The sequence below is a fragment of the Anguilla anguilla genome, chromosome 11 (genome assembly GCF_013347855.1).
Source record: "Anguilla anguilla isolate fAngAng1 chromosome 11, fAngAng1.pri, whole genome shotgun sequence".
In the NCBI taxonomy this organism is placed as follows: Eukaryota; Metazoa; Chordata; class Actinopteri; order Anguilliformes; family Anguillidae; genus Anguilla; species Anguilla anguilla.
In genome coordinates, this window is record NC_049211.1 from 44,086,135 (window position 1) to 44,099,101 (window position 12,967).

The 12,967-nt window shown below is 47.7% G+C and overlaps 1 protein-coding gene across 2 annotated transcripts in view; it reads right to left on the minus strand.

Moving 5' to 3' along the window:
• Positions 1 to 1,364: 1,364 nt before the first annotated feature.
• rap1aa (RAP1A, member of RAS oncogene family a) overlaps positions 1,365 to 12,967 on the minus strand; it is a 45,242-nt gene continuing 33,639 nt past the window's right edge. For both annotated transcript variants that reach the window (XM_035382523.1, XM_035382524.1), the window contains exons 2-8: positions 11,003 to 11,091; positions 9,450 to 9,518; positions 8,336 to 8,392; positions 7,559 to 7,699; positions 6,565 to 6,708; positions 4,798 to 4,916; positions 1,365 to 2,239 (exon numbers count right to left, since the gene is read on the minus strand). In XM_035382523.1, coding sequence (XP_035238414.1) covers positions 4,827 to 4,916; positions 6,565 to 6,708; positions 7,559 to 7,699; positions 8,336 to 8,392; positions 9,450 to 9,518; positions 11,003 to 11,059 — 558 coding nt within the window. In that variant the 5' untranslated portion in view covers positions 11,060 to 11,091 and the 3' untranslated portion in view covers positions 1,365 to 2,239; positions 4,798 to 4,826. The remainder of the gene's footprint in view (positions 2,240 to 4,797; positions 4,917 to 6,564; positions 6,709 to 7,558; positions 7,700 to 8,335; positions 8,393 to 9,449; positions 9,519 to 11,002; positions 11,092 to 12,967) is intronic.

Consider the following 12,967-nt stretch of genomic DNA (forward strand, 5'->3'; position numbering starts at 1 on the left):
CACCTGTGGTCATTAGATCTTCAGAGCTCTCTTCACCACTTTATTTAAACAAATTTACATTTTTAAAAATACAATAAAAGGTAGCACAGGGACTGAGAACCTGCATAAAAGAGCAAAGCAATGCATCAGACAAAAAAAGTTTCATTAAAGTTCAACTGGACGCAATTCTCAGCCTATAGCTCTTGGCATGAAATCAGTTCAGTATAAATGGCTGCAATTTTAGGACATTGTGACATCTTAAGAGCTGCAATAAGGGGCTTCTTTCATAATAACAAGTGCAATGTCTATCCATCCATCCATTATCTATACCTGCTTATCCTGGGCAGGATCGCGGGGGGTGCTGGAGCCTATCCCAGCGTGCATTGGGCGAGAGGCAGGAATACACCCTGGACAGGCCGCCAATCTATCACAGGGCGCACACACCATTCGCTCACACACTCATACCTATGGGAAATTTAGAGTCTCCAACTGGCCTACCTGCATGTCTTTGGACTGTGGGAGGAAACTGGAGCACCCGGAGGAAACCCACGCAAATACGAGGAGAACATGCAAACTCCACACAGAAAAGCCCCAAGCCGAGATTCGAACCCACGACCTTCATGCTGTGAGGCGACAGTGCTACCCACAAGTGCAATGTGTATTATTATCAAGTGTGTCACCTTGCTCTGTTCCAATCATCACTTCTCCAACCTGAGTTCTGGCCATTTCCCAGATTAGTGCTGCCACCTAGTGGCCAAAACAGCAGCTAGCTGAACATTAAACCAGCACACCTCATTTGAGGAGCTAGGTCTCGTAAGCCACCTGCAGTCTGGAAGAGGGACCACCACCCACGCCATTATTACCTGAAAACAAACGTGTATTGACAATATATAAAATGAATACATTCTTTACAGCAGCATCCCAATACTGCACACTGGGGGTGAAATCAGTCAGTACTAACTTCAAATCTGAAGCACTGGTGGTGATGGGAGAGCAGTCATCTGTATGAATGGCCAGTCAGAACAGGGTTAGCATGTTGGTGGCACACACCAGTGACGATAAAGTAGAGACAGAACAGCTGTTCCATGTCACACATAGAAAGAGGAGCTTAACCAATCACAAAGTAAGGTGGCAACAACCAACAGAACAATGCCGATGGTGATTGGTGAACATACTTCCAAGGAATCCTGTGAGTATCCAAGAAGTAGTATCTGCCAATCACAGTCAGTGTTCCTCTTTTGGCTGTTACATAAGTACTCTGAGCCCCACCAATCACAGTGACCTCAGAGCAACCTTATCGGATGTGAAAACCCCAAATACAAACACATAAGCAGGTCTAGCCTCCTTAAAGAGAAGTTTAAAACAAAATACAACGACCAAAAAAATAATGAAAATGTACTAAAATTTAATCATTCATAAAAGCTGGAAAATCATTTTTGTGACAGGAAAACACAAGAAGCAATATTAGAGTTGGTTTAGTATAATATATTTCAGCTTCAAGAGACATAGAAATCAATTCTTATTATTTTTCCCCTTTTCTTCTCTATAAAAGACATTTTTTTCAAAAGCATTATTATGCAAAAAAAAAAAAAAAATCTGAATTAGAATATATTATGGGAAATATGAAAGCCCCGTGACTTTAAATATAAAACAAAGTCACCAAGGAAAGGTGTTACCTGGAGAGAACTCCTTAAACGTAGGGAAAACAGAAATATATACGGACACTGATCTATTACTGCCAACACAATTAGTGCAGTGCTGAGGGTGTGGGGTTATAAAAAGGCCAATATCTCAACTTGATTTCACTTGCAACATCTACAATTGATCTGAAATGCGTCCATGCGGTTTTAAGGGAAAGGTATTTATAAACATAGGACTAACGTCAATTTTCCGATCTTTGAATAAGCTATCGCAAAGACGGAAATACTGTAGTCTCTGTTTTCCTGTTTGAAATTTTGCGTTTCCCATAAACAGTGGAAAGCTGGGGGCTGAGAGAGACAAGCCGCTGCAGTCTGCGGCCGGGGCCCGCCATCCGACAACAGACGAACGATAATCCCAATTATTCTTCAGGGCGGCTTTACGGTGTAAGAGTAGAGGAGCGGTCCGTTTGGATATGTCCCATCTTCTCTCTTCTTCCTTCTTTAGCGGAGTGAAGCGTCGTCGGTTATGCTTTTCCTAACGCTTGTGTTTACGGTTTGGGGGGGAGGGGTTTGGAATGCTGGCACGTTCCGAATGGGCAACAGTTCTTCATCACAGCATTCTGCAGTGTGAGAGAGAGGGGGGGGGGGGGGGGAGAGGGAGAGTATTTTTTTTTTTTTATTTATTTTTTTTTTTTAAATATAACGGATTAACTGTATATAGTTGTATGTTATAACTACTGCTTTGGCAACACAAGTGCCTATATTTGTCATGCCAATAAAGCACTTTGAAATTGAAATTGAAATTGAGAGAGGGAGAGGGAGAGAGAGAGAGAGAGGGGGGGAGAGAGAGAGAGACAGAGAGAGGGAGGGAGAGGGAGAGGGAGAGAGAGAGAGAGAGAGAGAGAGAGAGAGAGGGGGGAGGGGGAGAGAGAGAGAAAGGGAGGGGGAGAGAGAGAGATGGAGGGGGAGAGAGGGGGGGTAAGGGGAGAGAGAGGGAGAGAAAGAAGAGAAAGAGATAAGAAAAGTTATATGGGTGATCTGGTCTATCTCAATAACATTGGCAATCAAGTTAGAGTTAATGAAACTGATTTTCCTGCAGCCTGATTGGCTTAGCCAGTGCTGTGTCACAGTACCAGCCAGAGATGGAGTTGAGCAGAAACGCTGGCCTCAGTGAAGTTGTGATTCACCAGGAGAAGAGACAGGAGGATTCACTCATTAGCAAAGCAATTTATCTCACATTAGCGTCAATCTGTGTCAGGCTCATAGTGCCGTAGGTTTAACCTGATCAGACTGTTTGTTAAGGTTAAACTAATCCAGGCTAATAGTATTTCACGGTTATGAACCCGACAGGTGATGTAACAGAGAACCTGGCTAACTCGCACAACAGGAAAGTGGGTCAATGTTTAACCCGGCCAGCAAATTTAGCTCAAATACCGAAGCAGAGAAACCTGTGGAAAGTTCCTTACTGAACACAGCAAATCAATCTTTTAGCCAATCAGCATTAGAAAAGATAACAATTTATAAGGGAACTGGAAGCAGAATAATTATTTTTATGCTCCATCAGCAGGCATACCACCACACACTCTGCTCCTGCCGACTGGCTGAAGCTAAGCAAGTGTGGACTTGGTTAGTACTTGGATGGGAGACCACCAGGGAATACTGAGCTGCTGGCTAAAAAATGTTCTCTCCCTCCAGTGGAGGTGCTCAGTGGACAACAATAGAGGACTGTGGGTGTACTGGGCAGCTCCCAGGTGTGAATGTGTATGAGTGTGAAGCAGGGCGTTCCTGCAAAAGAGCATCCGTGCTCAGTGAACCTACCCGGGGTAAATAAAGGTTAAATAAAATAAATAAAATCTTACCCTCAGAAAAAACTGATGACTGTATTTCAGGTGTGAAAACATCCTTAATCTGTATCTGCAAAATATTATTTGAGTAAAGTCACTGGGACACATGTCCTGTGATGTCTCTGAATTGAAGAATACTGTGTTGTGTCTTTAAAAAAATATCTCCAACCTCCAATATGACCAACGCCAAGTCCTGCAGTTCTGGGCAGTGTAAAAACTAAACTAAATTGCTTTCAGGATGAACTCAAAATCTCAACAGTATAAAACGTGGTTTAGAATCTTTATCCATTTTTTCTTTATGCATGGAATAATGATCATACAAACATTGCATGATGATCATTTGAACGTGATTCAAAGCTTCGTTTTAACAGCATAGTTAAAATCAAATCGTTTCATCTCAAAGAATGCAACGGAAATTCACTTTTAATTAATCAGAATAACTTGTTCAAAAATACTTAGACCTGGACAAAGTTGAACGTATATTTAGACATCACAACAGAAATTCTGTAGCTAGGGGCATCTGAGTCTATTTGGAAAATTGTGGGCTATATTTAGCAGCTACATGCCTCAGTAATGCAATTAGACAAACAAACTGTACGGCTGAATTGCATTTATAGGACAGCTGTATCTTCAGGGAAAACTGTGTTGAACCATATCAGAGCTGATGAGTTTTTAGCTCTTAAAGGCAGGACATCCCGATTGTGTTACACAGGAGCCCATTCATAATCTCAGCTACACTGTGGCCAACACTCTCTAATTCCATACCATCTTATAAGGCTAAAGTAATGCTAAAAGGGTATAGGATGCACTGTTATAGCGGCTAGTAAAGTGTTAAAGCACAGAGGGCTAATACAGCTATTTTTAATACAGCTAATACATTGCTAAAAGGCATGACTATTGGAGCGAATATACGGTACAGTACACGCAGACACGAACAAGCAATATAATCTCAGTGGTTCAGGGACACGTGCTGGCATCGGCTGGACAGCCTTTTTAATGCCTGAAACGGACAGAAGGCCGAACAACAACAGAGAGGAAGCGCACCAAGCACCATACTGCCAGCAGATGGCGCCGTTTCTCTCTGTTGAGGCCCCGAATCAAGGCAAAGGACAAAGCCAAATCAGACCACATTAATCAATGATGAAATGATTGAAATTGTTGCTTTTTCATTTTAAAAAAGAATATTTTGCTGAAAACTGGCAAAAGCCTACAAACAATGCAGTTGTGATAATCAAGTTTAATCAAAAGTGCATTGAACTGGAAATAAAACAGATAAAAACAGTCAGCTGTAAAAAAGCTCCACCCTAAAAGCGGGTGTAGCCACGCCCACTCACCTGGCTCAGAGCTGCTGCGGGCGGGAGCTTTAGAGCAGAGTGCAGTTTGATTTCTTTTTCGCCTTCTTCTTTTCCACCGGCGTTTTCCTATTTATCTGCCTGACCAGGTCATAGAAGATCTGCACAACGGAGAGAAGCACAAATGAGCACAGCTGCATCTCAGGGGTGATTGGCCGAACCCTCCCTGCATTCTCAGAGGAGATTGGCCGAACCCTCCCTGCATACTCAGAGGAGATTGGCCGAACCCTCCCTGCATTCTCAGAGGAGATTGGCCGAACCCTCCCTGCATACTCAGAGGAGATTGGCCGAACCCTCCCTGCATTCTCAGAGGAGATTGGCTGAACTCTCCCTGAATTCTCAGAGGAGATTGGCCGAACCCTCCCTGCATTCTCAGAGGAGATTGGCTGAACCCTCCCTGAATTCTCAGAGGGGATTGGTCGAACCCTCAGAGGATGGTTTGATGATAAACCAAGAGAATCAACATAAACTTTCTACTTGAAATTATTCTACAGTCCTGGTCCACGCACTATCCTCTGTCAGTCTGGGGAGGGTGTAGACTGCCACATGCCTCCTGCAATACATGTGGAGTCGCCAGGCGCTTCTTTTCACCTGACAGCGAGGAGTTTCACTGGGAGAGCGTAACGCGCGCGGAGGTTCACGCTACCTCCCCCAGATCCCCTCCCTGCTGAACAGGCGCCCAGACCAACCAGTAGGAGTCGCTAATGCAGCGATCAGGACTCATACCCTCACCGGCTCTGAATAGCTTTTAAAACGGACTGAATGCAGAAATAAAAACTTTGGATGAGGATAAAAGCATGCGCTAAATGTAAATGGAATGGAAGACACAGGCTTCAGGAAACCCGAATGGGATTGGCTGGCGAGTTAACCAGCGATTCTGAATGGCAGACTATTGAAGGCAGTCCTTCTGATTGGTTCACACAAGACAGTGAGAGAGCAGACTGCTTCTCCACCCAGTAAGGGGGCTCAGTCTTACCCAATCCCCCAGAACGATCCGGGGAAGAATAGCTCTTTCACCGTTTGTATAAGAGCGTTTGAAATGGGCCCACACTCCACTCTTAGAGAGCCTTTGCACACCTCCACCCACTCAGAGTCGTGGGAAGGCATCGATACAAGAATAAAAAAGATCAGAGCAGAGCTCCCACGTGCTGCTAATAAAGCTCCAGCTGACAGTGTGGTTATCGCTTTCCAGCCAGTTGCTCCTTTTATGCAAAGATCTGGCACCGTGAAGTGTGTTCCTCAGTTAACCGCCTGGGTGGATACAGGCTCTCCAGTGCCCACACTGTGTGTGTGGGTGTGTGTGAGAGTGTGTGTGTGTGTGTCTGTGTGTGTGTATGTGTGTGAGTGTGTGTGTGTGTGTGTGAGAGTGTGTGAGAAAGTGAGAGTGTGTGGTTGTCTGTGTGTGTGAGAGAGTGTGAGTGTGTGTGTGTGTCTGTGCATGCGTGTGCATTGTGTGTGTATGTGTGTATGCGTGCGTGGATGTGCAGTGTGCAAGTGTGTGCGTGTGCAGTGTGTGTATCTGTACGTCTGTGTGTGTGTGTGTGTGCCTGCATGTGCAGTGTGTGTGTGAGTTTGTGTGTGTGTGTGCGCAGTGTGTGTGTGTGTGTGTGCATGTGCGTGTGTGTCTGCACGTCTGTGCGTGTGTGTGTCTGTACGTCTGTGTGTGTGTGTGCGCGCAGTGTGTGTGTCTATAGGTCTGTGTGTGAGTGTGTGTGTCTGTGTGTGTGAGCAGTGTGTGTGTGCGATCACCTCGTTAACGTTGATCTTGGATTTGGCTGAAGACTCTAAGAAGGCACAGTTGTTCCACTGGCGGGCCAGGTTCTGGCCCTGCTCCTTCCCCACCACCCGCTCCTCCTCCAGGTCACACTTATTCCCCACCAGGATCATGGGCACCTGCAGGAGCAGGGGAGAGACCAGCACAGTCACCCAGCACCGCACACACTTAACACCTGTCCTTAACACTGCCTAGGATTCAGCCCACACCTGTCCTTAACACTGCCTAGGATTCAGCCCATACCTGTCCTTAACACTGCCTAGGGTTCAGCCCATACCTGTCCTTAACACTGCCTAGGGTTCAGCCCATACCTGTCCTTAACACTGCCTAGGATTCAGCCCATACCTGTCCTTAACACTGCCTATGGTTCAGCACATACCTGTCCTTAACACTGCTTTAACTGCAGTAAAAATCAAGAGCACCAAGGACCCCTGATCCTGTTAAGATGGAGGAAGCTCACCTGGCCAGCCTTGAAATGAACTCCTGACCCAAAATTATAATTGGCCACAAATGGAATTTAATGTATATGGTGACTGAATGAATCTCATTGGTTGAAACCACAGTTCTTTGTCTCTGAAAACTATATAAACTCATGTACTGGACTTCCAAAGACCGTACTTGTACCTCTTCCTGACTGGTCGTATTAAGAGATCAAAAGTAGCTCCTGACTCTGTCATTCCTAAACTTTATCTCCAACACTTAAGAAATTCCTACAATAGCCAGGAAGCATCAGACAATCACCAACTGCATTGTGCAACAGGTCGTTACCAACATACTATGATTAGAGGAGACCCTTCTGTTTTCTACAAATAAGGCCTTCCTATCCCTATTGTACCATCCCTGCTTTCTCAGACTTTGCAGTTAATGGCTGACAATCCCTGCATTCTGTATTTCAGCTGGTTCTCTGATACGGACTGTAAAGAGGCACCTGCCGTGGGAAGGTAAGGATTTAAACATGGGGTCACTCACGTCCTCAGTGTCCTTCACCCGTAGGATCTGCTCCCTCAGGTCCTGGAGGTCGTTAAACGTGGACTGTGCTGTGATGGAATATACTAGTGCAAAACCCTGGCCGTTCTTCATGTACAGGTCCCGCATCGCCGTGAACTGCTCCTGTGGAGGGAGAGGGGGGTAGGGAGGGAGAGAGAGAGAGAGAGATGGAGGGTGTGAGAGAGAGATGATGGAGAGGGTGTGAGAGAGAGATGATGGAGAGGGTGTGTGAGAGAGAGAGATGATGATGGAGGGAGCGTGTGAGAGATGGTACGTCACTTCTTCTCATACAATATTCCCCCCGCACCCAATCCACCAAACATTTAGCCCACCTCCACACTCGACACCTCACGCTCCCAGTCTCCACGCCCCCCCCCCCTCCCCCCACCTTTTGCTCCTCCAAACTGCCCCGCTCCAAGCTCCCCGCCCCCAAACTGCCCCGCTCCAAGCTCCCCGCCCCCAAACTACCCTGCTCCAAGCTCCCCGTCCCCAAACTGCCCCGCTCCAAGCTCCCCACCCCCAAACTGCCCCGCTCCAAGCTCCCCACCCCCAAACTGCCCCGCTCCAAGCTCCCCACCCCCAAACTGCCCCGCTCCAAGCTCCCCGTCCCCAAACTGCCCCTCTCCAAGCTCCCCACCCCCCACCCCCAAACTGCCCCGCTCCAAGCTCCACATTCCCGTTCCATGCTCCACACCGCCCACCTCCACGCTCCACGCACCCGGTTCCACACCCCCGCCTCCACACTCAGGCTCCACTTACCGTCCCCGCTGTGTCCAGGATCTCCAGCATGCACTGCTGCCCGTCTACTTCCACTTGCTGTGTGTGTGTGAGAGAGAGAGAGAGAGAGAGAGAGGCAGGAGAGGGAGAGAGAGGCAGGAGAGAGAGAGGGAGAGAGAGAGAGAGGGAGATAGGGGAGAGGGAGAGAAAAGAGACAGAGCGAGGGGGAGAGAGAGAGGCAAGAGAGAGAGGGAGAAAGAGCAAGGGAGAGGGTCATAGGGGATAGAGAGAGGGAGAGAGGGACACAGGGGATAAAGAGAGGGACAGAGAGACGGGATAGCGAGAGGGAGAGAGAAAAGAGAGGGAGAAAGGTAGACGGAGGAGAGGGAGAGTGGAGAGAGGGAGAGAAAAGAGACAGAGTAAGGGGGGAAAAAAGAGAGAGGCAGACAGGGTATAGAGGGATGGAGGGAAAAGGGAGAGAGGGAGAAAGGGAGAGAGAGGGGAGAGAGAGAGGGAGCGATGATTGCTTTATTCAATTTTACCTTTTATTTAACCAGGTAGGTCAACTCAATTACCTTAAGCAGTGGCTATCTGGGAAATAAAAGCTGGTAGGAAATGAAAGGGATTGAGTTGCCAATCAGATAGCGGGCATAGAGGCAGTTTTCTTTGTGGGAACTTGACCCGGATGCCAGGGTTAACACCCCTACGCTTTCAGAAACCGCTCATGGGATCTTTAATGAGCAGTCAGGGCCTCAGTTTAATATTTCATTGAAAGCACAGAAGGTGCTTTGTGTCATTGTGCTGGGCCACTGAGTTTGCATTCTGGGCAGAGGGAACAGTGCCCCCTACTGGCCCACCAACATACGCAGTGACTTGCTTTACTTCAACACATACAATTGATTTAAGCAGCAGTAATTTTATTACTGAGGATTATTATTGGATTCGGTACCTTGCTCAAGAGTACAACAGCAGCACAGCTGCATACCTATACTACACTGCCACCCATCCAAGAATGAACCCAGCCCAGGCTTGCTTAGCTTCAACACTAACATTAAGAGGGTACGGAATGGCTGCGGGCTGATGATGATGATGAGCACACGAGATCATGTGTGGTTTCGCTTGCACATCGGGTCCAGCTCATCGGGTACTCTCTTACCTTTCTGTAGGAGTCTTCTATTGTGGGGTCATACTTCTCCACAAATATTCCCTGTACAAATTGGACTGTCTGAAGGGAGGAAAGAGGAAGTAAGGAGGGAGGGGAGAGAGAGAGGGAGAGAGAGAGAGAGAGAGAGAAATTATCTCAGCAAACCCAAAACCTTCTGTCTCCTTTCTTACTGCTGATTTCACAGAGAGAAAAGAGAAAGCAACCAAAAAAAAGGGGGGTGGGGTCAAAAGCATGGCCAAGCCCAGCACATCGGGATCTGTGCGCCAGCTTAGGCTAATTTCAGGCATGTACTGGCAAAAGAGTCCACACACCTCCCTTCCATGGCTTAAAACAGCTGCTAACTGAAAGGGAAGGACTGGAGTTGGAGTTTGAGATCCGACTCAAAGCCGGAGTTTGAGATCTGACTCAAAGCAGGAGTTTGATATCCGACTCAAAGCCGGAGTTTGAGATCCGACTCAAAGCCGGAGTTTGATATCCGACTCAAAGCCGGAGTTTGATATCCGACTCAAAGCCGGAGTTTGAGATCCGACTCAAAGCCGGAGTTTGAGATCCGACTCAAAGCTGGAGATTCAGATCAGACTCAAAACCATATCTGAGTCAAAGTGTCTCCGATTGAAGCCCATGAGGTATCACTCTGGCTGAAGAGTTTTTCCCCTTGGACAGTGGCAAGAGGTCGAGGGTGTCATGCTCCCTATTTCTAAAAAAGGGGCGAGGCTCAGGCAGGCCACCGCCCCCTTAGGGGTGGGGTCAACTCCAGCTACACACTCACAGTGCCCTGCCCCTCCTATGGATGACCGTCCTCATCGCACCGACAGACAGGCTGAGAGACCAGCAGAGGGGCGCCCCAGCCTTAAACGGGTACAACGCCAAGCTCTCCTGGGCTGGCTCGACTGTCACCATGGACACCAGAATCAGTGTCGTAGACACGACAGTCAGAATTGTGGAATTGAGGCATGCAAAAAAAATCTTTGCAAAAAAAGGCACTTCTCTTCACACAAATGAAGCCTAAAAAGGCCAGAATGGCACACATATTTATGACCTCAGCAGTGCATATTTCAGTACGTTCAGAGTCACTGAAAGTATAAATATTAATGATATAGGAATCATACAGGAAGCAGGGCCCAGCCTCTCTCACCACTGTTCCTCTCCACGTGAGTCGGGCTGCTCTTTCTGGAGCTAACTTCTGAATGAAATGGCATCACCTACATACGGTTTCCAAAGTTTCTAAAAGACATTCCAGACTGAGAAGTTGTTATTGGTTTTGTACAAATCCTTCAATAATTCTCTTAAAATGAAAGGATTACAGCCGATGTTGTAATTCAAATCAGATTAGCAAATGAGAGGCGATTAATTTCCGGGGCATGGAGTGTGGAGAAGGTAGGGCTTCAACGTCACAATCCGTAGTCACGGGATGGGCTTCATGAGGGTCTGTAGCTCATTGGTCGAGGGGGGCCACTGGGGCTGTGGGGGGGCAGTGGGGGTTTGTGGGGGGGGGGGGGGGGGTCTGAAAGCAAGGCAGGGGTAAAGAAGCAGCCTGTACTCACCAGAGCGGATTTGCCCACACCCCCTGAGCCTAGCACCACTAGCTTGTATTCACGCATGATGGGGTCTGTTCAAAAAACGGTGCAGCAGTCTGTGTGAGAAAGAGAGGGAGGGAAGGGGAGGAGAGACAGAGAGATGGTTAAAAGCAGACCTTCCAATGAGTTCAAAAATCAATGTCAATCACACAATTTTCAGATGAGGGACAGTGCCTTATGACTGGGTGGGACTCAAAGAGCCACTGAGGTTGGGGACATGACTAAGGTGAAGGTGAAAGAGGGGAGTCCGTGTCTCTCATTCGCTGACTTTATTTGGGTGGCCCGCCCTAATAGATTTGCCCCCGCCAGAAAAGCTTTTTTTGTATTTCGTTCTTAATTTCACCCATCACCAGTTTCTAGTTTAGCGCAATGGAAATGCGGTTCAGAATGAAATGCATATGTGCAACAAAAGTTCACTGTACTGCAGCATAGAACTATAGCTTTTCAAGAGAATCACCTGTAGCTCTTCAATTGTTATTTATAAATCAATCCAGGAAACTGTTGTTGTTATTGATAGCGGAGTTGGATGTCGTGTCTAGTTAAGGTGTTCACCGGACCACGGTTGACAGCTGAACACGTGGTGTTAAGTGAAGCACTCTCTCTCCCTGCAGACTGTTGCGCATTCCCCGCACTGTAAAGGCTCGTTCAGACCAAGGATTAGCGACGGGCGAGCTGCAGCTGGCGAGGTTTGCAACATTCTAAAACGGACCTGCTGACATCAAAGCACAGAGATGCGACACTGATCACGGTTACCATAGCAGCGACGCTATACTCTTCCTAGTTTACAGTTACTTCCTTGTTGGTTGCAATACTCAACTGGAAAATATCTACAGGCCAGTATAGCAAAAATGAACGAAAGTAGCAGCGACACTGAAATGCGTGCAGTAGCAGCAGTACTGCTACTAAAAGCACAGGCTCTTTAATTTCACCCGTATTTTCCCGAGCAGTGTGCTCACTGAAGAGCTGGTGTCACCGTGGATTGGGGACGAGACTGCTCTCATACCGCGGGCTCTTTAATTACCACAGCGATCCTTTTTTAAAATGTCGTAGGCAGCAGTGTAAACACAACCGCCGCCACAATTAAGGGAAACAAATTCAGGGAAGCACAAAATTCAGCTGTAGCGGCACGGCGCAGCTGAGCAAAGAAAGGCTAAATGACGGCAGAGCAGAATTCACAGAGACGTGGAGGTCACCAGACGCCTCAGCCTCAAACGCACGGATGGAGACTCCAGCTAAACGCAGCCGGGAAAAAACAAGGAAGAAGAACCAAAGACCTGCAACACCACACTGACACACGTGTACTCCAAGTAGCCTGCCATACTCTCATTCTGGGAGGCTGCTGCTAGTGGAGACCAGGCAGGCAGACAGATACTAATCCCTGGTTAAAAGAAATCTCACTTGACTGAAGAAGTCTAAGTACAATCTGAATATAAACTCGCACACCTGTATTTGGTGCAGAAGAGTGGGAGACAGGGTACCCAGTTAAATCTGGCCCGATCGTTTCTTTGTCCACAGTGCTTGCACAAGCCGAAGCTCACGTAAGGGTCTCTACAGCACGCTCATGCCAGGGGTCAAACGGTTGTCTTTGCCTTTCTCTTTGTTGTCGCGTTTTCCGTTTTCCCAGAAAACTCCGATGTACGTGCTTTCGGTTTCGGTTTCCCCTCCCCTCACAAGCAGCTCGAAGGGTTCCGGAGAACATTCCTATATTCCGGCGGAGAACACGCGGCAGGGAGGCTAACGGCTGTCTCTGCTTCTGACGAGGCCGCTTAAACAGCCCGCGGCGGCTCGGAAGGCATCGGAACGTCACGGGACTGGGGCGGGAACAACCTGGGAACGATGCTGGAACATGGCGGGACTGGGGCGGGAACAACCTGGGAACGATGCTGGAACAGGGCGGAACTGGGGCGGGAACAACCTGGGAACGATGCTGGA